At 36.4% G+C, this 27,764-nt stretch overlaps 1 protein-coding gene across 1 annotated transcript in view; it reads right to left on the reverse strand.

Moving 5' to 3' along the window:
- The window catches only part of PCSK6 (proprotein convertase subtilisin/kexin type 6), a 258,521-nt gene extending 233,198 nt beyond the window's left edge, over positions 1-25,323 (reverse strand). Inside the window, exon 1 of the mRNA XM_001373227.5 lies at positions 24,967-25,323. Within this exon, the coding sequence (XP_001373264.1) occupies positions 24,967-25,266 (300 nt within the window). The 5' untranslated portion in view covers positions 25,267-25,323. The remainder of the gene's footprint in view (positions 1-24,966) is intronic.
- Positions 25,324-27,764: the final 2,441 nt, after the last annotated feature.

Genomic DNA, 27,764 nt, shown 5'->3' on the forward strand with positions numbered 1-27,764 from the left:
CATCTAAGTTCTCTAGGTCTGTTTCTCTATAACACTTAATTCTCAACTGCCACAGATATTTTCTCTTGAATTTATAGCTGGATATCCTCTCTGCTCACGTTCCTCAAATCTGCTTACAACTCTCTATTCTATTTCTATGGGTCTATTTGTGGTTCCTGTTGGATGAGGTCTCTCCTACTAAAGAAGTAGTTCCACAACAAGATACTATGACTGATGGCAGTTTGTGGAGGAAATAAAATGTTACACTCCACAAAGCTGCTTCATGCTTTGGCAGTCTTACAGGCTTATCTTTTAAAGGCTATCAGTAACACAGCCAATCTTCATCCAAACAATACAAAATTGCCTCTCTAATCTCATTAAAAAGAACACCTCACTTAAGATAAAAGCATAATAGGGTATAGATTCCTACTGGCATTTAACTGAATATATCAACACCATATCTTCTCTATTATCTGTTCTTTACTTTCCATTATTATATCAACAAAATTGGTTAGGGAACTGGTCTCACAATTCTATACCTTTCAGCCCCTACACAATATGTATTCATATCCTTTATTTATACATTCTCATGGACTGTTTTACTTCTTTCTTTGTATTTCCAGGGCCTGGCACATAGGAGGATTTAATATAAGTGGCTAAATAGAGATTCACCCTGCCAGGATTCCAGAGCATCCATTTTAGTGTGAATATAGCTCTAGTCTCAAGTTCTGACATTAACTAACTGTGTGTGACCTTGGACAAATTACTTAAGCTCCCTATGCCTCGATTTCCTCATCCATAAAAAGAGAAAGTCAGACTTGATGACTTCTAAGGTGCTTTCCAGCTCTAAAATTCTAAGTCTGAGATCTGACAGACTATTAAGATGACTCACAATCAGCTTTTTTAAGATAAGAAAAATTTAAATCAACTTCTATATTCATGCACAAACTTCAAGAATTCTAATTAACAGCAGATGTAGAGGGTAGCAAGAGATGACATTTTGCTTCTGTGATCCAACTCCAGGCCAATAATTAAAAAGAGAGGAGAAAAAAGCTAAGTGATGAGACATCTGTTATGATTTCACCAAAATACAATTTGAAGGAGGACACTCCTTCCTTAAGTCACAATACACTCTACATCTTAGTTTCCAAACATTCTAACATTATGGGTCTTTTGTATCTAATGCTATATGAATAAATCAATTTGCCAGGATATTTTTCAATAAAGTCTTTAATTCTTCACAACATGTATCAGTGAGTTTAAGTATAAGATCTTAGAAGAATAAATTCCTAGATGCTTTATCATTATAAAAAAATTGTCATATCCTCTCCCTACACCTTCATTTCCATTTCCATTCAAAGTTAATTATAACATGACATTTCAAAAGCAAAATAAAGTACTGAAAAAAATGTAAAGAACAATTTCTCTCAGTTTACATGTAGCAGCTACCATATAGACTTATGTAAGATACTGTCCCATTCGTATGTGGATATTTTATCTACTGAAAGGAGCAGAAAGGTAAAATTTGTGTGAGGAATACAGAGAAATGTAGTTTCAGGAAAAGCAGGCAATTCTGAGAGCTCCTGAGAGAAAACAGTACTTCAGAGGCAAAAGTCTTGACTGATGACTGCAGTATATTATTTCCCTATAGCTAATTTACATGACTATTTTTAGGACTTAGAAGTTTATTGCCATGAATCAAAGAACTGTTTGGGGACTATTAGAATACAGATATAGATCTATCTATTCATGTATACATACATATATATATATATATATATATATATATATAAACAAAAATCCACATTTTATAGACTATGTGTCATATTTGACAGAAATGTGGCTTTTTGGTTTCTCAGCCCAAGAGAGACCCAGCATAGTCTCATAGGTTGTAAACTGGCCTGAAAACTCAGTTTGAGCTATACTTCTGATACATATTGACTGCATGATCCAAGGCAAATCACTTATCCCCTTAGGGCTCTGTTCTAGTCAACCCTCTAAGAACATAAGTTACAGAAAAAGTATAGATCCACACTAGGAAGGGAATTTCCTTACTTGGGAATTCTCAATAAAATCACAATGAAATATCAGTGAAATCAAAGCTCCAATCCCTATCCCCCCCCCCCCCTCCAGAAACAGAGTAGACCAGGACATTTGAGGAGACCCTGTTTTGAGGCATTAGAAGTCATAAGATATTGTGGTAAGGGAATTAGGATTTAAAAGCAAATATCAAAAGTTAGAAGATAGTGCATATAAACCAACAGAACAGAAAAGCCAAAAGAAGACCATAGCTGAGCCCAGATGACCAGAGGAAGGCAAACTTTGTAGTTGATTCAGAGAGCTGATTTGAATAGAAGAAAGCACTGATGCTGGGAGCTGAATGGAAAAAGAATCCTCTCATGTGTAAAGAACTGGATTGGGAAAGTCTATCTTGCTCTCCAGCCTCATCTTGAGAGAAGATTTAGAGAAAGAAAATCCCTCAGAGACTCTCTATGACTTGAGAGAAGGAAACTCTCAAAGTATCAATAATAGACTTGAATATTTGTATAAATCTCAAGCTTAAAGAAACTTTTTTCTTTTAGAGTACTGAATTATCACTCAACCATAGAAGCAGACCAGGGAAGCTCTATAGAAACCAGGCTTAATGCTGGTGTTTGCTAAAAGAATTTAACACTGTTTCATCAGTCCAGGCATAGAAGCAAAGGTGTATTACCTAATAGGACAGGAGAGAGATTGCAGAATAGTCTCTCTAATAGATAACATACAGTACAAACTGTTCCCTAAAGAAGTCAAGGGTATCAAGGCTTACAGTCCAGAGTTGTTAATTGTGCCAAGTACATGAACCTCCTTTTTAGATTTTGCCGAATCTAAGTCAACTCTCTGCCATGGACACTATATCCTTGGTGAAAGAGTATAAAACCAGTTAAAGTATAGACATTTTATGATTATTATAAGTTTTGCCTTCTGTTAGTAAATGTTTCATAATTAAAGTTAATGATGTTATCTTGATTGATTTGTTTAAAAGGGAAGTACACCAGTGAGACTCAAGACCTGCAGCTATAAGTAGATATATGTCTTCATTTTACCCTTAGAACCCTGAGGTTGAGTTGTAGCCACATGGTCAGTCCCTCTAGGGAACCATCTTGACCTAACAGGATGGGCATAGACAAGGTGAGCAATCTCAACCTAGCCCATGAAGAGAGCTCAATGGGCATCTGTGCCATGAGCTACACTTGTAGTTCATATGAACTTACCTACATTTTATTTAAGCTAGGGGATCATTTTCTGTTACATATTGGATGTGTACTTCTAATTTTCCCAGCCTATTGATTCTTAAGTTACTTATAAAAAGGTTTGGAAAGGAATAATAAACATTCACTTCACCACCTTTGCCACACTTCCTAACACTAGTTCCCATTTCTTAGATGTGTATTAAAGTGATAGGCAAAATATAATTTAATACAGGAAAAAACACAGTATTTCTTCTAGTTGGAGAGTATAGGGACAGAAATTGTGGAATATCATACTAGTTTATATTTTAATGATAAGGCAGGATGAGACTGGAAGGGTGAAAATGACAGGAAAAAAACAGTGCAATTTTTCTTTTGTTAACAAGAAAAAATGAAATTCCCAACCTCTTATGTTCAAATATTATAAGCCGAAGCCATCCTTTTCTGGAAAGGATATATTCTATTGAATTGAATATCAAGTAAATTTCCATAAAAGAAATCTTATTTTTCTTTTAACTTCACAATAAGAACAAAGTTTTCTCAGGAGAAAAATAAATTTCATACTAAACAGTTGAAAATTTCAGAGGAAAAAATGTTAAGTAACATACTAGGTATTGTTCAGTCATTTTTCAGTTGTGTCTGTCTCTTCACGACCCCATTTGGGGTTTTCTTGGTAAAGACATTGAAGTGGTTTGCTGTTTACTTCTCAAGCTCATTTACTGATAAGGCAAACAGGGTTAAGTCACTTGCTCAGGGTCACATAGCTAGTAAATGTCTGAAGTTGGATTTGAACTCATGAAGATGTCTTCCTGATTCCAAGTCCAGGGTTCTATCCATTGTGCCACCTCACTACTAACTGAAAGGGATTTCCACACAATATGCTTGTCATTCAGCCTCTTTAATAAGGTCTCTAATGAGAGGGAATCCTCTACTTTTTAAGGCAGTCTGCTTATTTTTTTTTGCAACTTAGTTAATTAAATTTGGCTTGTTCCAACTTCTACCCATTGTTCCTGGTTCTGTCCTCAGAAGCCAAATAGAATAAGTCTAGTCTCTCCTTCACATAGTACATTAAATACTTGAAGACAGTTGCCATATTTGCCCTATGATTTAAATCTTGACATTATTCCCTTCTTTCTTCTCTCAAGATTTTTATTTCTCTTTTGAATCACTATGGAACATTCTACTGTCATTACAGGCTATCTCTGTCATCAACAGTGTTCTGTGTTTCATTAGATATTGGTTGTTTCCTTTGTCTTGAAACAATTATTAAGAAAAGTTCTAATCTTTTAGATGTTTTGGTAGTTGTCCTCCCTTCTAATTTTAGTTGTTTTCTCTGCTAATTTACCTGCTCAGTGCTCTATGTCTTTAATTAAAATTTCTTCCTCTTTAAACATTTGGTACTTTTTTTCTGCTCACTTTCTGATTCTTCCATAACACTGTCTCAGGATCATCTCACTTTAGGGATTTTGCTTTTCAGCAACCTTGGACACCACCTTGGGTAGTTTGGGGGGAGCTTAATTGGCACCAACTGAATTCCAGTTCTCTTCCTTTCAGGACTCATGGAGCCATAGGTGCTAAACTCCTGTCCCAGTTCTCTCATTTCTTCAATTCACTAACTGAACGAAAGCAGAAGTATCTGCCGCTTTTGATAGGGTTGGAGATGATAAAGGAGTTGTTTCATGTTTTTGCTGTAGGTATTATGTTTTTGCTTCTGTTAGAGCTCCCTAGAACCTACCCCAGGCAGAAGGAAGCATGGCCCCATGCTTCTTACACTACCCCTTCTTCCTTACAATGACTGTGAAGAAAAATGGTACAATGATTGTTGCAACAATATGATGGAGGGAGGGCAGGGAAGGGATATACCAAAAGAATCTCTAGAGACAATGGATAATTACACAAGTGGATCCCAAAGCACAAACTCTGCATTTTTGTATTCCTCTCTGGAATTAGGAAGCTCTTAGAGAAGGAGAGCTGAATGAATGTATTAAGGTTGGTCATCTCCTACTAATTCATAAAGGGCGTTTACTTTTTAGGGTTGCTTGCTTTCTTATCAGGAAAATTCAATTCTAAAAACTTTATACATGTGGTACATAATTGCACTTTGAGTCCCCTCCCCAAATTATTGGAAATTGAGAAAAAGGTCTTGTTCTCTGTGGCAAGAGACTATCTATTGATTAAATCTTGTTTGTGGATGATTGTTATCAAGATTCAGACACTATAGGAGCTTCCCAATGAGTTCTAACATCACTAAAAATAGATTAGTCACCTAATAGGAAAAATAAAGAGGAAGAAGATTGTACAGGTGTCCCTTCCACATTGCAGAAGTCCTATGGGCAGAGGAGTCATTAGAGTTCAGTGCACTCATGATCTGGAAAATCCACATAAAATTTTTTGGCCCTCTATATCAGGGAAGTCTGATTTTTCTTCTTTTTCTTTTATACAGTGTTTATAACAGTAACTAATAATAGTACCTTATTGCAAATTTTGGGTTAAATATGCATTTCTGAGTTTCTAAACCTATGTTGTCTACTGGCCTTCCCATATCACAGTCTAGAGCTTCTGCAAAACTCCTCCCAAATTTCCATTTAATTTCTTATGCCAAACCATAATATATATCAAAACCATGATGAGGAAAGTCATGATGTCAAAGAGATACCTGTATATTGCTTAGATTATTAGATTCATTAGGCAGGCTGCCCAATAAGTTAATGCATTACCACATATATATTAAATAGATACCATTGATATAAATGAGGAAGGTTCAGATTTTAACAAGAGATTGTATTTGATTTGGTAGACCATACAGCCCTTTTGCTGATTCTAAGCTGCTCATTGCTTCCAAAATCCATTTTAAACAAGCATGTTAGTGATGCTATGTGCCTATGAATTATGATTTCAAGGAAGCATGACTATAGATGATCCACTGGAAAATGGAATGATCCATGGTAGATACAAGTGATTGGGTCAGTTAACAAAGGCAAAAAACTCTGATATCGAGTTCACAGTCTAATGGGGAGACCATATGAAAATAACTATGTACAGGGGGCAGCTGGATAGCTCAGTAGATTGAGAGCCAGGCCTAGAGATGGGAGGTCCTAGGTTCAAATTTGGCCTCAGACACTTCCCAGCTGTGTAACCCTGGGCAAGTCACTTGACCCCCATTGCCTAGCCCTTACCTCTCTTCTGCCTTGTAACCAATACACAGTATTGACTCCGAGATGGAAGGTAAGGATTTAAAAAAATAATTGTACAGTTTTTTACAGTTATTTACAGTTTATTGAAAATATCTAGATATTCTGGGGACATTCTAGAGAAGGAAGGCATTAGTATTAAGGGGGATCAGAAAAAGTTCCCAACAAAAGGTGGGATGTCAGCTAGAATTTGATGGAAGGCAGAGAAAGCAGAAGATGGTGATGAAGAGGGAAAGAATTCCAGAAAAGGGGATTGGCTAACAAAAATGTCCAGAGTCAGGGAATGGAATGTCTGTTGCTAGGAATAAGGATACCACTGTCATTAGATTGCAGAGTAAGGGGGTGGAAGATGTAATAGGCTATAGATTGATAATAAAATATAGGAGGGGGTTTGGTTACAAAGGGCTTTGAACACCAAACAGAGGATTTCATATTCGATTCTGGACATGATAGAGAGGCATTAGAGTTTACTGAATAGGGGATGATGTGGTCAGACCTGCCCTTTAGGAAGAGCAAGTGACAGATGAATGGAGGAGGACTGCCTGTAGTGGAGAGGCACCTGAGTCAGGGAAACCACCAAAAAACTATTTCAGTAGTCTAGGTATGAGGTAATAAGAGCCTGCCCCCAAGGTAGTAGCAGTGTCAGAGGAGAGAAGAGGGAGTATACAAGAAATGGTACAAAGGCAGTATCAATATATTGCCACCAAAGACTGGTATAATATGAAATATATGAAAAACACATATGACTAGAAAAAAGGTAGGCTCTTCATATAATTTGAGAAAAGGATAACACAGCCTAAGTAGTCGCAAAATATTAAAAGAAACATAAGAAGACCTCTGGAATGTTAGATGGACAACGTATGGAAGGTCAAAAACAAGAATGACATTGGATGAAAAGGCTGTAATCGGCAAACATAGCAAAAACATTCATACAGATTACATATGTTTAATGAAGTAAATAAAAAAATTATTTCTAGATATATATTCATGCTTAGGTTCTAGACTAGTCATTTTCAACCTTTTTGGTCTAAGGACCCCTTTACTCATAAAAATTACCGAGAACTCAAAAGATGTTTTTTTTATATGGATTGCATCTAGATACTTATTGTGTTAGATATTAAAACTGATTAACATTCTTAATGCTTATTCATTTATTAAAAAAAAACAATGAACTAACAACATGGTAACATAACATACTTTATTAAAAATAGCTTTTTCCTAAAACAAAAAAATCAGTGGGAAGAGTGACATTGTCCTACATATTTTTGGAAATCTCTTTAATGTTTAATAGAAGACGGCTGGATTTTTATATCTACTTCTTCATTTAATCTGCTGCCATATAAGTATTTTAAGTATATGAAGAGAATGTGGCTTCACACTGAAATATTGTTGGAAATACTAAAATGTAGTTTGAACTGTTAAGAAGTTATTTGCTGATTTTAATAGGCAAAAAACATCTTAGTATTATTATGAAAATAGTTTTGACCTCATGAACCACCTAAAAGATTGTCAGAGATCCCCTGGGGTCTAGGGACCACACTTTTGAGAAATGATACACTAAACCAATCCTTAATAAGTCTTTATGTTGGATAGTAGTCAAAATAGATGTGTTTCATGACACCTAATTCTACTTTCTTTAAAGATTTATGGAAATAAGGAGGAAAGAAAGAAAGGAAAAGCAAAAAAAAGAAGAAAAACAAGTCAAGAAAAGAAGAAAGACAGGATGCTGTCCACATCAGGAATGCTGACCACAAATACTTTAGGTTCTGCACTTCTCAACATTTATTATGGTCAAGGACAAAAGCTACCTCCAATATATCTCTAGTATAGATAGATTTGATGAAGGGCAATAAAATGGGTCTTCAATAACTAAAGGTACATCATTAAGAGCTTAATTATCCCATTCTGTGAACTTGAACAGATTCATATTACTTAATCAGTTTCTCACCAATTATTCCCCTTTTCCAATTTGAGGCTTATTTATTTTCTTTTCCAAAACTATACAAATAAATAAAAAACAAAGCAAAGCAACAGAAATATATCTAACATGGATTTCTATACAATAAGTTGTTAATGGTTTCTTTCTTTCTTTAATGCTTAATGTTTATTCTCTTTTATCTATGAGCAGTTGAACAGACTTGATATTCTTTGTGATTCTACCAATTCTAAAACAATATAATTTTTTTAGGGCAGCATGATACAATAGAAAGAGCACTAGTTCAAGAATAAAAATAATGACAATAACTAATATGTACATAGCACCTTCTATGAGCACCAGGTACAATTAAGTGCTTTATTCAAATTTACTTAAATTGTAAATTTACTCAATTACTTTATCTCAGTTGATACATACAATAATCTGTGAGGTAGGTTCTATTATTATCCTTATTTTGTGGATGGGGAACCTGAGGCAAATAACAGTTAAGTGAATTGCTCAAAGTCAATCAATCCATTTATAAATGTTTATTGAGCACTTACTCTTACTGTGTGCTAGGTACTGCACTAAGCACTAAAATACAAATGCAAAATACATATACCAAAAAAAAAGCAAAAGACAGCCCCTACCTTCAAATGTCCAAGGCTGAAGGTGAACTCAGGTCTTCCTGCCTTGAGGAGTAAGGGGACCTACATTCAGACTCTGCTTCTGGTACTTACTATTTATATGACCTTGCTAACTCACAACCTCCTTGGGCCTCAATTTACTCATTGGAAAATGAAGGGATTGGATTGGATGGCTTCTAATAAAATGAGATAATGTATATTATAATTTCATGTATTTATGTTTTCTCCTATAAGCTCCATAAGGGCCTGGATCATGACTTTTTTTTAATTTTGAAGGAATGAAGGAGGTTTCACCTAGAGAAAAGAAGATTTAGGGAAGACATGAAACTGAACATCAAATATCTGAAGAATGGTTGCATATGAAGAGTATAGCTTGTTCTGCTTGCCCTAGAGGGGCAAACCAGGTACAATAGGTGGTGACCATAGACTCATGTTTGATATAAGGAACATTTCCTAACAATTAAATACATATATATATATATATATATAAATACTTTAGAATGGATTACTTCAGGAGAAAATGGGTTTTGCCTCTATAGAAGTTTTAAAACAGGCATCAGGATAACTGTTTTTTGTTGATGTTCAAGTGTGATTTAGATAGATTAGTACAGGCTTCTGAGGTCCTTTCCAACTCTGATATTCTCTCCTTTTGAGCTTCTCCATTCTTTAGATTTTATTCTTAGAAGCTAGAAGGCATTCCTATTTCTCCATTTAAATAATTCTTTTAAATGTCTTTCATTTTAAGAGGGATTATTTGGGGGGGGGGCAGCTAAGTGACTCAGTGGATTGAGAGCAATGTCCAGAGATAAAATTTGGCCTCAGACAACTTTCTAACTATGTGATCTTAACCACCATTATCTATCCCTTACCACTTTTCTGCTTTGGAACCAATACACAATACTGATTTTAAGATGGCAGATAAGGGTTTTTATTTTTAAGTAATTATTTCATTCATTCATTCATTCAACACCAGGTTGATTTCCTAGACAGTGCCAATAGTCATCTGTCGCTTAGATTCCATAATATAAGGAATGCTTGTTTAATTTAGTTTACTGTCTCTCAAGTTTAGTTTCTCTAATTAAAAAATCCATGTTTTTATGTGTAAGAGATTGGTAGTAAGGCGCTAAACTAGTTGCCTGAACATGCTAGGCAAACTATTATAATTATTTACATATTTTACCATCTTTAATACATCATATTTTGCCAACTTTTTAAAAAGCATATTAAATATTTAATTAGTTTTATTGCTTTTTATGACAGTAATTTTATTTACTTGGCTCTAAACCAGAGTTACTGTAATCTTTATATTTCTTTTTCCCTATAGTCAACTTAACAATTTCTCCTTTTCATTGTGTAATATTTTATGTTTCCTTTCAAGTCTTCTCTTTGCCAAGTACCTAGTTTAATTCATCTTCCCTGCATGGTATATTATATGATTGTTTTATTTTAGAAAAATTCTACTGGTTCTTCCTGGTACTAAGATTCAACTCATATTTTAACATTAATGATTCCTTCTTTGAGTTTAAAATTCTTCCACTTCTTTTATGTATTACTAATACCAAACTTATATCCCTCTGGCATTTGTTTTAATAGAATTAGAAGAATCCATAAATAAAGCAACTACTACAGAAAATGCTTTTATTCTTCTCATCTCTTTTCATATTCATTTTATGTAAATGTACTAAATTACCAGCAAGTGATGAGTTAGTTTTATACAAACAAAAGATGTTATATACATAAAATGCTTAATAAATTCAATTTCAACATTTGACCCAGGCAGCTAGGAACAAGGAAATTTCTTGATATAATGTTTACCCACGACTTGGAAAATTCAAGCTGCAACAAAGAAACAAGATTTCCCTTGAAGAAGCCTTTCCATGATATCATTATAAGGAAGGTTGCTTCTCTTAGGGACTATAGGGGGAGGTATTATTTAAACAAGTCAGGAAAATTAGGAAAATCTTAATGAGACAAAATTGAATGAAAAATGGTTGAGTAGGCAAAACGAATTCTAAATCCTTCTGTCTTTTATAATCTTCTGAAGGCTTTACCTCCCACATAAAGGAAGGTATATTAAAAGATAGCTATCACCACTATTTAGCCCTTATTATTCTCAAAACTAGGCTTCAGTGTTAATTTGTACATTGTTCTCATTACTACTACTACTTACTTGTAGAGTAAGGAATGCTTATTTATTTTAGCTGTCTCTCAAGTTTAGTTTCTCTAATTAAAAATACATATTTTTATGTGAAAGAGGCTGGTAGTATAGCCAATGTAGAGCAAAACCACTCTGTATCTTTGTAGCTTTGAAGAAAAAAAATTAATCAGCCTGAAGTCAGTCAGTTTAGCAGATCTCTCTCAAATTTTAGTAAGCCTAGTCTTCAGTTGACAGAATATCAATGGCCCTAACTAGAAGGCTTTCTATCTTGGGAGGGCCTTTCAGACCCTGTCCTCTACTGATATAGCCTTTGAAAACCTGGGGTCATCTCTATGCCTTAAAGAACCATTAAAGCTACAAATACTACTTATCATTTGCTTAGAGCTTTAAGTTAATAAAGTCTTTTATATTCATTATCTCATCTGATCTTTATAACAATAGGCAGAGCCAAGTATTATCTTCTTTTTATAGATTAAGACACTGAGGCTTAAATGGTTAAATGAATTATCTTAAGTCACACACATCGTGAATGCTGAAGCTAACATTCAAACCTAGAGATATTTTGTCTCCAAATCCAGTGCTTTTTTCCCCCTTTTAAGTAATACCCTCTAAAGACATGAAGTAACTAATATTATTATTTATTCCTTACTTAGTAGCTGTAATTTAACTTATGTTCCCATTGCATGTAGTTCTTGCAAGTCTAATATTCTGCTCACTTCTATTTTGTTTTGTTTTTCTCCCTTGCAACAGAACTATCACAAATACCTCTCTTGTTGAATGTCCTTTTTTTAAAATTAATGATTAAACTCAGATTTGCCAGGTAGATCACTTTTTTGGGTTCACATTGAGTTCCTTTGGTTTTTTTTGGGGGGGGGGTAGAGTGACATCTTATTACATTTCTTTCTGTGATTTCTTGTGACTACAGAATAATCTTGTTGTTTAAATTTCTTTTTCTTCATATTTGATGGACTTTCTCCTAGACACATTTAAAATTTGTTACTGTACTTGGGACATTTAGTCACCATATATCTGGGAGTTTTAATGGTAAGATTTTTTTTCTGGCCACGATCTGTAGGTTTTCTCAGTAGATGCTTTGCTATGTGTTTACACATGTTCTAGACTATCTCACATTATTTCCTACCTTTTAGTATTTGGATTTCTTTATTTGTTATTCAAGAATCCTTTTAGTCCTTAGGTTGCATCATTTCTCCTATCTTAAAATGCTTTGGTTTGTAAAGAATTTGTGTTCTTTTAATGCTTCTGCCCTTTGTTGCTTTTCTGCCAAAATTTCCTTCATTTTAGTGTCTTTGTCTTCTAAATCTGTTTATCTTTTTCACCTCAAGAAAGATTTTCTACAATGATTTAGTTTTTCCTTAAAAATCCATTAATTATTTTTATAAAATGTTTAGCATTGAGAGATTCAATTTCTGACCTATAAGCATTCTTAATTCCTTATTTAATGGATTTTATCTGTCTTTTGAACTATTCTATAGTTTCTTGCTGTTCCATGCTTTGTGAGGGATCTATACATAGACAGCTAGATGGTATAGTGGTTAGAGTGTGGGGAATCTGGTATCAGGAAGGCCTGAATTCAGATTTGACTTCAGACACTTACTAGCAGCACCTATGTGACCCTAGGAAGTCACTTAACCTCTGATCTTCCTCAATTGCTTCATCTATAAAATGGGGATACTTAGTAAGCAAATAACAAAACCCTCCAGTATCCTTGGCAAAAAAAAAAAAAAAAAACTCAAACCCAATGAGGCCACAAAGATGTGGACATAACTGAAATGACTAAACCATCCCAACAAAATGCAAATAATAATAGTAGCTATCTTCTAGAGTTCTTATGAGGTTACCTTGAGACAATATGTGACAAAATTTTCAAATATTTTGATAACTTTAACACACTCTATAAATGTCATTACTACTACTTCTGCAATTACTCTTACTGCTATTGCTACTACTACTACTACTAAATTCTTTCATCAAGTTTAGTTTCACCAAGTTTAGTTTAGCTTCCTTATTACAAAATTTGTTAAGTTTTGTACTCTCTGCCATTTTATTCATTTTTCCTTCTGGTTTTAGGACTGTCTTTAGTGAGATAAAATGTGCATTTTAGAGGCTTTTGTTATAGTTTTTCTTGATGTTCTTTGGTGTCTTAGCTTCTTTTTCATTTCTTAATCATTTGATCTGCTTGTTCACCTTGTGCAGGGTGAGCAGCCATCTTAAAAGATGTTGAAAGGCTATCTCAACCTTCTAACATCAGAAGGCATAAGGTTTGTCTTACTGGGTCTCTGCCCTGCATAGCCTCTCTAGAAGGAGAGAAGATGACACCAGCTAGGTTTCAGTCTCCTTTCCTACAGGTCTAATGCATCCATCCACACTGGCACCCCTCTTTTCCTTCTTTCTTTCACATGATTGAGCATGATTGTTAACATGATTGTTACTGTTTAGGGAGGGGAGGGGACCAGACCCAGTCAAAAGGCAGAATATTTTAGCTTACTTAATTCCTCCTCTTCTCTCCTTTCCTTAGAAGAATCTGTATCTGCCATTTCTTGAAGGGCGAGGGGAAGGCAGGGTGTTTGGGGAGGCATTGAAATAGCATAGGTGTCTAAGTTTAGCCTCTGCCCAAGCTTCTAAGTTTGTTTGTGTTCCTACTCCGGGAACATGGAAGTTTGTGAAGGAGGAATACTTGGAGAATACTCTAAGTATCAGAATTCTCCAGTGTTCATTGATAAAGGATTTTATCTGGTCTGGAATTTCATCTTTTTCTTCTGTGGATATTACTGTAGTGACACTAAATTTAATGCATAATTCCCTTTGCATAGAGAAGATTTGGAAAATAGTGAAGATATTTTAATAACCAATCTCATGTCTAATTGATCAGATGACATATAAATCTTAAGAAAACAAGTGTTTTTGGTTAGGTAGACACATTCATGTTTTTTGTTCTTAACAGCACAATCCAATGTCTAAAAGGGTCACACATACACATATACACATACAGACCTGGATCCCATAGAAAATTGCATTGATCATATTTCTAACTACTTAAATTTAAGCTACATGTGCCCTTTTCTTTAAATAAAAAACTCTGATGTTTTCAACTATATCAATAATTTTTCAAAAAATATTTTCCCTTGGGTCCTACCTCTAAGAACATTTTTAATAGTGATGTTAGATGATTATTCAAAAGCAAGGAAGGCCTAAGAGAGGCTATGACCCACTGTAAACCCAAACTTCAAACAGATGGCATAACCATTGGCTATTGGGAAATCAGCTGACAAAAAGACAAACCTGTAGTACTGGATTTAGAGATGAGATGGATCATGTGAATCAAAGATCCCTTGTGCTCTATAAGGCAAAGAGGACTAGTTGAAAAAGCAAGAGAGTAAGAGCCATTAACATATACTAATTATGCAAAGAATTACTGGCCATTTTGGATCTTTTCATCCATCTAATAATGTCAATAGTCTTATCTTCAATTATCAAGGACAACTCTAAGCCAAACTGTACTTAATATTTATAAGAATCTATGAAAAGACATAAGTAAAAGAGCATGTCATTCAAAACTGATTAGGCAGGTTCAGTCAGATAACTACACCCTAATGCCTACATAAATTAGTCCCAATTATTTGTTGAGCATCACTTCTATGCAGAGAGTTAGGCCTTGCCCTCTAGATTTCCAATCTCATTTCTACAGACTATGATTCACAAAGAAACAGAGACACACACTGGGGGAAAGATGTGCAATCCTCAGAAGGACAAAGTTTCCTTGGAATTAAAAAAAAATCTCAATGGTGGTGGCTAGTCATTGAAAGGCTTCTTTGAGGCAGCAAATTTCCAGGAGAGACTTAGGGAGGGGACTGACTGGTTGCTTGGCAAGAAGAGAAAAGCAACCTTTGGCATAGAAGGCAGTATGGATGAAATAAAAAGAAGAGGTTTAAGTGACTAACTTCAGGAAAGGAACAAATTACTGGAAAGTAGAATAAACTTTTAGTAAGAAAAAAGAGTAACCCAAAAATTGAATTATATGTAGTTAAGAATGCTTACCAAATTCTTATCAACAACAAAAAAAGAACATACAAAACATTTAACTCTAATATACAGCAAACATGGAAAGTTTCAAGATTCTTGTTAATGAACATAAAAATGTAGCAAAATTCTTATTTGGGACACTACCTAGCCTAACTGGAACTGAATACAAAAGAACTTCTTTTTTTCAACGGCTTGTTTTGCAGAGATTCATATGAACCATAGGTTGAACCATTTCTTTCCCCACACCTACATACAAGAAAATGCTGATATAACAAAGTATAAAATATTAGTATTAGCTCTGTCCTACAATACTAGATTTATAAAAGTTTTAAATGCATTCAGTTTATTGATCTAGAAAAAGAATATTTAACTAGAGGGTTTGCTTGGATTTATTAATAATCATCATCATCATCTCATATTGCTATAGTGCTTTGACATTTGAAAAGCACCAAGAGGTCAGTAAATAGTAAAGGAAAACACCACGCCAGAAAATTTGTGTATTGTATATTGTATAAAACTGGGCTTATTCTGTTCCCACTATAATCAGCTATCATAGGCAGATAGGAAAACATATTCCTAGAAAAAAAACAAAACAAAGAGAAAGTGACCAATAAAGTCACTTGCCAAAAAATGCATATTTGGACAAGGAAGTGTCAGTTCAGTTATAAGCACCATTAGGACAAAGAACAACAATCTCCATCACTGTACTTTTCATCTCATCCTAAAATGATGTGCTGTAGCAGCTGTGAATTGGCAAGGTCTTGGTACAAGTAAACATCTGGTTCAAGCCACTAAACTTAAGCTTAAGTTTCTATTCTTAGCTTCATATTGCTGCAACTAAAAAATTAGGATATATGCACAAGGAGATGGTCAGTGAATTGAGCTCTGAAGTTATTTTGACAGTGTGACAAAAATAAGGTTTATTTTTTTTCTTCACAGAAATGAGTCTTTATCAGCAGGCATGAAAACATGGGCCATTTTTAAAGAGAAAAAATGGGTCAAGTTCAAGATGTGTGGTTAGACATGGAGACCATTTAAAAAAAATAAAATGGGCATTGACCTTTTTTAAAACCTATCCTGGGACCAACACACCTAAGTAAATTCAGACTGAGACAAGGAGGCACAAGTCCAGATATCTGGGGTCTAATACATACAAAACTACACACTTCTAATGTAACCATATAGGGAAAAAATGGGAAAGCTAAATAGATTTCAAATTACAAATTCCTTGACCATTAAGTATTAATTGCTCAAGACTTGGTAGTCTGGGCTTTGGGGAAGAGGGCCTCAGAAGAACCAATGATAAGATGGAAAAAAGAAAAGGCACAAAGGCCTTCCTGTAGGAGGTACTTTAAAAATGTTTGCTGAAAGAATGAGTCAGTCTTATGACCAATGGCATGCACTAGTGAAATGGAGGCTAAGCCTAGAGACCACAGAACCAACCTCATAGGAATCTATTACCTTGGAATATCATTCCACCATAAAAGAGAAAAATAAAAATAATAAAAAGAACATGCAAAGAAATATAGATAGTGAAGAAGCAGGATAAAGAAATCAGAATCAGAACCATCACCACATACAAGGACATTCTTCAGTGGAATCATGAATTATGGATCCAGTTCATCTCTCCATCAGTATATCTCACATCTCATTCTATAGAATTCTTTCCCATAGTCTCTCATTGATTATCCAAAAAGCATCTACCTAATGAACTGAGGCCACTTTCAAGAACTTCTTATAATTTCTGGGCACTATGGTAGTACTTCAACTGCTTAACTGTTGCTACTTGCTTTTACTATTTGATTGACCTGTCTCCTTTTCAGGTTATACATATTTATAGATGATTTGCTTCATGATACTTCTTATATATATGTACTCATTGGAAGTAAACAGCAATCGACTGTCAAGCAGAATGCATCTATCATTTGGGTCATCTACAACTTTTATCCTCTGATAATTAGAGGCTTCTACAAGTCATAACAATCCAACATCACTTGGATAACATTTGTTTTAAAAAGGAGATGTGAGCAGGGGTTGGGGCAGAGGAGTAGCTTGGGATCATTCAAAGGATTACAATTTTCCAAATGTAATTCATCACATTCTTTCTCTGGTCAAATTTTGGGCCCAATTCAACATACCTCTCCAATGCCTATCCTAAAAAATTAATTGCTTGATTAATTAATTAATTAATGATATATACACACACACTAACAAACTGACTCAATAGACTGGTCATCCAATATCACATGAACAACATGCTGACTAGAGATATATTTTAAAATTTAATAAAGCTGACAGGCACATAGATTGTAAAGGGAAATAAAAGCAAAATAAAATGCTATAGTATTTTGTTAAAATTTACACATATTTATTTAGTCTACATTTTCCGCACTCTCCTTTTTCCCTTTCTCTTGTTTATGCCTTATGTCTAATAGCACAAAAAAATACCCACGGATATTAACTGAACCCACTGGTGACCTTTGATTTTTGGCTTAGGAAATAAGTATTGGCTTTAGGTTATAAGATACAAGTAAAGAACAAACGACTTGATAATCCAGAGAATTAGCTAAAAAATTATTACAAATTCTCACTTGCCCAAATATTTTATTTTTTAAATTCTTCCAAAAATTGTTTTGCTGATGTGTTCTTCCATTGACACAGGTCACAACCTTTTTACTCTTTGTCAATGGCCCTTAAGAGTAGCTATGCTCAAAATTAATTCATTACCTGATAGCCAGCCCCATAATGTTTATACTCATAACTTCTTAAGGTTGGTCCTCAAGGCTAATTACTAACTGAATCTTTGTCTTTATCAAATGGTCTTTAGGAGATTTTTTATCCAAAAATAATTCATTTTCTGATAGCCAGATTTAGAATGAATTTGTCAAACTGGTTCCTCAAACTATAGAAAAGCTATCAAAAGGCTAATTAATAACTGAAGTTTGGTAGAACTTGGTAGAATGTGGGCTTTCCTGACAATTTCCTAGAATCCAGAATCACTTCTATGCCATAAGGCATTGATCTAAGCAGCACTTTAGTTGGGTTATTGTTATATATGTAGCAATATCAATGAAATCAGTATATTTGCTCTATTCACACCATATGACTGATGTAGAAGAATGAGCCCAAGACCAAACTATTAGTCAGAAGAATCATTAAGGGTCTCCATTGTTCTTTCTACAGCGATTTATCAATATAGTTTTTTTACTTCAAAGTTTTGTCCATCTGATATACCTCTTCCTTCCTCTCACAATATTTATATATGTAGAATAAGAACAGGGTTTTGAAAAACAGACAGGTTGAGAATCTAATATATGAATAGTCAATAAAGAGCCCCCGGTTCACTGAATATTGTAACTCCTCTGAATATTGTAGAAATTTTTGTTGTGTGAAATAAAGGTTGAGAAACCAAGCTATTTATTCACAAACAAAATATGTACTAGTATGAAGATATAGTCTTATTGATTATTTAGTCTTGGGTCTTCAGGCATATTATTCAATTGCAATGGTTAGTGCCTACAGAAAACACTGATTTACACAATATTTGGGTAGAAAGAGGCAGATCAGCTTAGGATTTCAGTAATGAACAATTCTGGCCCATGGCAGAAATTCAAGCGGCACTGAAGTGTGTTAGAAACTGAAATTGATTGCCTTTTTCTGGATAAATTCAAAGAACAGTTTTACGTGAAGAAAGGTAAATCAAGCTACATCTGAGTCTCAGGTTGTACTGTACTGCAGAGCTCAGCTTGTTTATGACTGCAGTGACTAAGTGAGAAACAATGAGAAAGTGTTTCTTCTTTGCAGTGCCATCATTACTACACTAAGGGTATTGATGGCAATGTTACCATGGTTACACATGTCTGCCAATTTCATCCTATGAAGTGTGAACTACTAGACAGATGAAGGAGCTATTCATCACCATTATTTAGTAAAACTGGACTAAGGATCTCATTAATACAGTTAGGTATTCAAAATACCTAAGCAAAAGACTAACAAGGACATAAAAAAAGAAATACTAATTATTTTATTAAGAATATAGCAGAATCAGTTACCACCAGAAGCAACTTTGAAGAACACTGGGTCTTGATTCATTGGACCTGGGTTCAAATCTTGATTCTTACATTTTCTACCCAAGTTGTCTTCGGACATGTCATTTAAATTCCCTGGGCTTCTGTAAAATGAGGGGAATAAACTAAAAGACCACTGAGATTCATTCAATTTTTAGGTCCATGAACTATGAAAACATGGTTAGTCAGATGATATCATGATATAGACTTAAAAAAAAAAACGTTTACTTGCTGTTTTAGTATCAATTCTAACACAAAAGAATCGTAAGGGCTAGGCTGTCAGGGGTAAGTGACTTGCCCAGGGTCACACAGCTAGGAAATGTCTGAGACCAGATTCAAACCCAGGTCTGCTGCTCCTAGCTGCTCCTCAATTGACTTTTGATTATGTCTCCATAAATAACTCAGAAAAAAATCAGAACAATATGATCTGAGTCATTGTAAGAACATGGAGAATAAAGGTTAAAGAGCCTTAGATCCCTTTGTTGACTGACAAAAGTACTTTGGGGAAAAAGAAGTAGCCTCATTAGCTGGTGCTAAGACCTAAGGATAATATACATAAAAATCACCCCTAACAGTCCTCTCTTGCCCATAAACCATTACAAAACACTAGGTCTGCCCTTCTCCAGATAGTCCTCATATGGTCATTTGATGATATCTGAGATATAGATCATGAGATCAGCTGGTCCACTGAATCTAAAAGAGATTAAATTACTTGCTCAAAGACACAGAGCCATAAATAGTCAAACCCCCAATCCAGTGAGCTTTACACTGTACCATATGGGCTCTCTTTTCCTCTTCAAGGCTATCCTTGATATTTATTTTAATTTAATTTTAACCATATAAAATGCTAGGGAAGGGGGCACACAATGTCATGTGCCCTAGGCTCTTAACTCTGCTAAGGATGGATGGATGGATAGTTGGATGGATGAATGGACAGATGGATGAATGGATGGATGGCTCAAAGCACACTCTATATAGAAAGCTATTATTTGAAATGCCAAAGAAGAAAAACACATAGTGTATTACTACTGTGTTATAAACTCCCCCTTCTGCTCTGTTCCTATTGGCATTCTTGCAACTTTTTAATACCTTTTTCTTACTCCTTCAGTTCAGTTCAGGTTGAAGCTTTACTTTTTAATCATAAGAACAAGAAGTCTTTAGCATCATAATTCTTCTCTCTCACTGACAGGAATTGCTTGAGGACCACCTGAAATTCAAAGCCAGGTGTGCAGTGATCAGCAGCTATTATAAGTAAAAATCATTTAAGATAGGTTTAAAATCATTTATGGCAGGAAGATGTTTTAAGATTTGTCAGTGAGCTTGCTCCTCCACTCCCAGCCCCATCCCTATCTCTAGCTCCAAACCAACAAGTGAGCTCAATATCCCAAGCTACAGCAAGAATTTAGTGGAAAGCATAATGCCCATCCCTAAGAAAGAAATATAAAATTTTAATACACTAAAGATACGGAACTATTTTGAGTTTGATTGCAAGGATCACCTAATTTTTAGCCTATTCATATGTAAAATCCTCCCTTCCTATTCATCAACATTCCAAGTCACAGCAAAAACACAATAATTTTAATACATACAGCATCTCTTTAAAGATTACTCTATAGAGGCAATGCATTATAATAGAAAAAGCATTGTAACTAGAAGTTGGGATATCTAGATTCTGCCACTAATTAATAGTGTGACCTTACTCATCAAAATGGACTAGATAATTTAAAATATCTTTGCACCATGTGAATTTAATAAAGATACCCATTACTTTAAAAGAAAAATAATTAAGAAGTAATTTAGAGCATAATAAAGATCCATGAGGAACTAGGACTAGGGTAGAAATAAAGTATAAATTTGACTGGTCTATTAAGTTTTGATTTTTTAAAAGTTGCTTTGAAAAGTGAGTAGTGACTAGAGCAAAAGGAAGAAACATGACTTTCTATGTCAAACTGTATAGGTCCCTTCCTCTTTGTGATAGGTTCACTTGAAAAGGAGAGTTAATACCTTCATCCAATGCCCACAAATACTCCCAGCTGAAAACTACAAATTAGATTTTCTTTTTTATGAGTTGTTAAGCAGGTGTTTGAATGCTCCGGCCTTTTCCCACAGAGACAATGCATTTAAAAGAAAAAAGTAAAGAAAGATTGGTTTGAGAACAAGAGAGGGGAGTGGTAGAAAACAAAGGACTATTTTTGTCGCTTGTCATTTGGGGTCTCATAAGCTTAAAGTCTCCTTTTTATAATCATTAAAGTGTCAAGTCAAGTCAATATGCATTAAGTGCTTACCATGAGCCAAGTTCTGTGCTATGTACGGAGACATTCATGGCATAAAGAACAGAGGGTCAGACTGAGAGTCAAGAAAAACTAAGTTCTATTCCTATCTCTGATACATACTGTCTTGTGACACTGAATGCATCACTTTCAGTGTCTTGGGAAGGTCACTAAGACTTCTAAGATACAAAACAGTTTCCAGCCTACATAAACTAGAGGAAGTTTCTATTCCAGAAGTTCTTCTGTAAAGATAAAATCATAGGTGCCTAGATCCAGTTCCTCAAAATATATGAGCAGAATTCATTCAAACACTCAATTCTTACACAATCTATGTATTTACTTTAAAATTATCAGTGACATATTGTGGCACAGTCAAATATAAGGGACGTTTTTATTAGTAGCAATGCAATCATCCAGGACAATTCCAAGGGATTTATGAGAAAGAATGCTATCTACATCCAGAGAAAGAACTGTGGGAGTAGAAATGTAGAAGAAAAATATATGATTGATCACATAGTTCAATGGGTATATGATTGGGGATGTTGACTTTGAATGATTACTCTATTTCCAATATTAATGATATGGAACTAGGTTTTGAACAATGATACATGTAAAAAAAAAACCCAGTGGAATTGCTTGTTGGCTTTGGGAGGAAGGAGGGGAAGAAGGGAAAGAAAGAATATGAATTATGTAACTATGGAAAAATACTAAAAAATTAATTAATTGATCAAGAAATAAATACATTTCTCCAAAAAAAAAACTTAGTATTCTCAACAGCTCTCCATTCTCAGGATTCTTGACATGTTGCTATCTTATACTGAAGTCATATGACACCGACTATTTTAGCAGATTTAATTTAGTTCTGTAGCTGATGCCATGTGGTACAGCAGTTGCTTTCAGTGACCTTGGAAAATTCACAAACTCCTTGTGTGGTAAGGGTCATTGTAATAACCCCACTTCCCTTCATTCCTTATCCACCCACAAAATAAGGATGGAATAGACTGAATGTGACCTGCCTGGATAACTTCCAATGAAGTTAGAGTCAGAAGAATCATACTGCCATCATTGGCTCATTTGTAGACATTGTAGAAAGTATATTGTACATTGGATATTGGAGTTCAAAGTACTGCTTAGTCTGGTCTGATCACTTATGTCTCAACTTAAATTCCAGTTTGTGTGTTTAATTATACAAGCCAACAATTGAGTCTCTTTGTAATTTATAGCACACTTCGAGAGATACCTTTGCTTGTAAGACAAATTGCAATGCCACCTGGTCAGAGAGGCGGTGAACTGTGAACACAGAGAGCTGACAGACTATAAGCAAACATGAAAAGCAATAAACCCAGGATAAAACCCTGAGGAACACCTTTTCACATCTGGAGAATTAGAGAATAAAGATTTAGGAACTATAGATAGAAACGAAGTCAATTATATGATGAAAGTAAAATGTTAAATCACAGTAATGCTTGAAGAGACTTGAACTGAAAAAAAAAATCACCTAGTTAATTATATTCTTTCAGCTAAACTATGACCAACCAACTCGAAAGTTTGATAAAAGCACAAATGCAGTTTAAATGATTGAGATTACTTTTACAGAAGACCACACACTACACATTAATAGTATCAATATAGGACTTATGATGCAAAGAAAATTCCATTTAGATTAGGCAGCACCACACTTTGCTGGGTTCTGTCATGGATAATGATAAAACTAAATTTAACACTGCATGGTGCTAGAGTTTGAATTACAAGAAGAGCTTATCTGTAACTTGATTTGATCCTTTATGTCCTGAGTTTGCATATACTTGTTAACCACTCTTGGAGTGTATACATTTCAGCCTACAAATCACTCTATGAACTATAAATCTCATTCTTCCTTGCCCCTTGCCCCGCAAAACCCAACTCATACTTCGGACATCCCTTTACATTGTTGGCTGGCTTCAGAGTAATGAGAAAGGGACTCGGTCCTGCCTCTCTTAGGTTTTACCTGCAAATAATCCTGGGAGTTATTTGATTCGGCCATGGCTCATTTACTTACAAAGCCACTTTCCTCCCCTAAGAATATTTTACACATCCACTTCAAGAAAGCTCACAAATCCCATATGGAGCATCACTGGGTATTCCATAGGCATATTACTGTTAAGATTGTCATTTCACGCAGCACTGACAAGATGCAGAGACAGTTGATCATTTCTCAGCAGTCTCTTGTTTCTCTATGCTCCAGAAGACTAAATCCCTGGACTAGAATGTCTATGATTTGGACTCAGGCTCTCACTAGTTTAGGATCGATCTCTTAGGTCTCAAGTCCATTTGTTTATTCAATGACCTACCCCCTGAGGTATTGCCCTGTATTTCTGGACTCGGTCAAAATCCACCCCCTTTATGCATAGGTTGTGAGGGGATCCAGACTCAGATGGCTCAGCCCAAATTAAATACTGATTTGTTGAATTTAACAAATCTCTTCCCCAGCCTGCCAGTAAAGTGCTGAGAGATCCCCAATTTCCCAATCCGCCTCTGCCTTCACATCTCAGCAAGCGCACCCACAAATGAGAAATTATATTAGGAAACAGAGGTGGCCTGAGGTATAGGACAGAACTGGCTATAGAGTTGGAATTTTTTATTCGGCTGCAGAAACCTCTGCCATAGGGGACCTGAAAGTTCGGAGAGTAGTAGTAGTTGTGAAGAGTACAGTAGAGGCCGGGGGCGGGGGCGGAGTGAGTCCCTATTCCTCCAAGGCGAAAGAAGACAGGTGATCAAGGCTCTTTTGCCCAGGTTTCCGGTTCAACCATCCGGGAAGCTCCCCTAACCCCTCAACTCGCTATGGAAACCAAGTGTCCAAGTCCAGGACGAAAATCGAAGGCTTCCTTGTACTACTTGTCGATCCTTGGAAAACTACTTGCCTCAAACTGTGTGCGTCTGTGTATAGACGCACAACATAAGTTATTGATACTTAACTAAAGTCTTCATATATGGTCACAAACAACCTTGCTTGCTGGGCAACATCAGTCCACAACTCCCACTCTCTTCACCCCCAATGACATAGACAGCCATACACACTCCTCCCCAAACAAGAAGGAGACCGTCAAGTTCTGACCCCGTGAACTAGGCTTTTCTTTTTTGCCCATCTCCTGGCAGCCGGCGTTCTCCCTTCTCCAACAACCACTGCCACTGCTGCATTTCATCTCGTTTCCCTCCCTCCCTCCCTGCGCATAATGTTGAGGTCAATCTCAACCTTCCTCAGGGTAGGACCCGGTCAGGGTGCACTGGTGTGCCCAGGTTGGGGCTTGTTGGGACGCAGGATCTAGCAGCCACTCCCTGACCCGGGTTTGTGGGAAAGTAGGAGAGGAGAGGAGAAGAGGTAAGGCGAGGTCAGAGAGGACGACGGAAGCTCCAGTTCCTACTCTGTACCAAGGACACCGCGGGGTACCCGCAGTGCGCGCGGGGAAAAGTTTGCCCCTAACCACTTACCTGTCCCAAATTCAGATAACCGTGTGCCGAGGCGACTCGGTCCGCCTCCGCTGGCCCTCCGAGTACTTCCACAGCCCAGTGGTTAGTATAGACTGTTGGGGACCGCAGCGCCGCGCAAGCGGTGGGCAGCACGAACACCAGGAGCCAGCTCCAGCAGCGCATAGTCAGCGGCCGAGAGCCTGTCCCACTCCAGCCGCTACTGCCGCCGCCGCTTCTGCCGCGTCCTCTTCTGTCTCCTCCTCCTTCTCCTCCTCCAGCGCACAGCAGCCTAAGGGATCCGGGCAGCTGCGAGCGCCGCATGGCTTTAGCCTGGCTCGCTCAAGTGCCTGTGCAGAGTGCAGGGCTGGGGGGGTGGGGTTGGGGCTTTTTAAAGCCAGCGCCGCTCCTGGGAAGCGCCGCCGCGAGGGAGGAAGGGAGGGTGGGAGGGCGCGAGGGAGGGAAGAAGGCTGAGGCGCATTCTCGTCAAGGTTCCAGGAAAGTGCCCAGGAGAAGCACCCGACTCGTGCCCGGCTCATGTGGGGCCACACGGGCCGATCCCCTGGCCGCTCCAAGCGCGGGGCGCGCCTAGGGGAGCGCGGGTAAGTCAGCCCGCCCGCCCCGGGAAAGTGGACCAAGGGTCACGTAGGCTAGAACTCTTAGCCACGGACTAACGACACGGGATGCGGGAAGTGCTGTGAAAGACTTGATCACTGCCTTCAGGGAGGTTCTAGTCCTGTTAGGAAAGAGACACTACACATAAAACATTCGGGGAATACAATATAGGAACAAGGCTACGTGATCAGTTGAAAGAGAGCCGGATTTTGATACAGAGGTTCAAATCTCCAGTCTGCTTCTTCCACAGACCTATGACCAATTAGTCCCTTTAAGCCTCAGTTTCCTCATCTGTAGCAAGCTAATGTTTATATAGAACTGTAAGATTTGCAAAACACTTTACATTTATCTCATTTAATCTATTACTTATTAATTTATTATCTTATTAGATTCTCTCAACGACCCTGTGTTATTATCCTTATTTTCTTCCAATAACCCTATGAAATAGGAGTGTTATTATTTCAGTACTATAGGCAAGGAAACTGAGGCTGAGATTAAAAGTTTTGCCCTAGGTCACACTGTTGGTTGTTGCTAGTGCTCAAACTCAAATTTCTGAGATGCCAACTGCAGCACTCTGGCTACCTTGCAATCTAGCTGCCTCCAACCAAATGATAGTGTTGCTAAACTCTTCTGTTCCTTCCCATTCTAAGACTGTGGATCCTATCTATACAAGGGTCAGCTTGGTTCTTTGGAGCTAGAATTAGAAGATAAACTGTGCTCTGCCATTAATCAATCTGCTACGCACTGGAAAGTATGCTAAGAGAGTGGGCTAATCTCTCCAAGACTCAGGTTCTCTATTTGTAAAATGAGAAGTTCAGACTAGGTGATTTCTTAAGGACCCTTTCAATTCTAAATCTTTGATCCTTTATATCCAAGAAGCGATATAAAATGTTAGGAATGTAGTCAAAGGTTGGATGGTAGGCCTGACTTTCCTACTAACAGCTGTGTGTCCTTAAGTGAATTGCTTGACCTCGCTATCATTCAGTGCCCTTATTTGTTAGATGAGATGGTTGGACTAGATAACTGGATAATAGTAACTATGACCTATATTTAAATTATTTATTTACATAAATCACTTTCAGGTCTCAAAATTAATGATTCTGTAATTTTAAGTGCTAAATTGTGTGGCAATGTTTTGGGATAATATTCTCTGCTGACACTAGGTGGCTCTTTCCAAAGGCTCACTGGTCTACAGAGCAAGAAACTGGTCTTTGGACCTGGGGGCTCTTTGTGGAGGGATTGAGATCTTTTATGAGGAATATTCATTTCCATCTCCTTACCCTTTATTTCCTCTGGGGATTTATAATTCCAGAGTCCACAGGAAAAACATGTCCTCTCCCTTTGCCAACTATTCTCATTATACTACTGTATAATCCCTTTGAAGTTTGAATCCCCTGTTCAGATGGCACTCTGTTTTCAGGGGTCTTGGAATTTGAGGATAGTAGAGCTTCAAATGTCCTGGCCATCTGCCTTTTGCACTCATCCCATTTCCATTTTTTTTAGAACTCTGCCTTGCAGTTCTAAAGATCATCCAAAGCATTTACTATATGACACTTACATTAGTATAAAGCACTGAGCTTAGAAACTCTTCTAACAACTCAACAAAGTTTGCCTTTGCCCTCTAGAATTTACTATCCAATCAGTATGATTGGAATGGAATACTACTATGCTGTAAGAAATGACAAGCAGGTTAACTTTGAGAAAACATGAAAATACCTGCAAGAATTTAGAAAGAGTGAAATGAGCAAAACCAAGAGAATATTGTATATAGCAACAGAAATATTGTTTGAAGATAACTTATGCATGTCCACCTCCAGAGAAAGAACTTATAAATAGAAATAAGTAAGGCATAGTTTTATGTATTTATGCTTATATATTTTTGTCAAATGATGTCTTCTTTAATGGGGTAGGAAAGGGAAGAAATTTCCTGGTATTGTACTAAACTAATTAAAAAATAAAGCAAATGAATACTGGGAACATACATTGGATATAAATAAATTATATCTGTTAAATTTTTATATTCCTTCATGAAAATTAAATAATATTTGTAAAGTGTCTGGCACATAGTAGGTGCTATATAAAAACTTATTCCCTTACCTTATTTGACCCGTAACAAGTCATTTAATGTCTACCTACCTTAGCTTCCTCATTTTAAAATGGGGATCATAATAGCAGTACCCCCCCCCCCCAGCTTGTGGTGTGAATAA

The sequence above is a fragment of the Monodelphis domestica genome, chromosome 1, assembly GCF_027887165.1.
Source record: "Monodelphis domestica isolate mMonDom1 chromosome 1, mMonDom1.pri, whole genome shotgun sequence".
In the NCBI taxonomy this organism is placed as follows: domain Eukaryota; kingdom Metazoa; phylum Chordata; class Mammalia; order Didelphimorphia; family Didelphidae; genus Monodelphis; species Monodelphis domestica.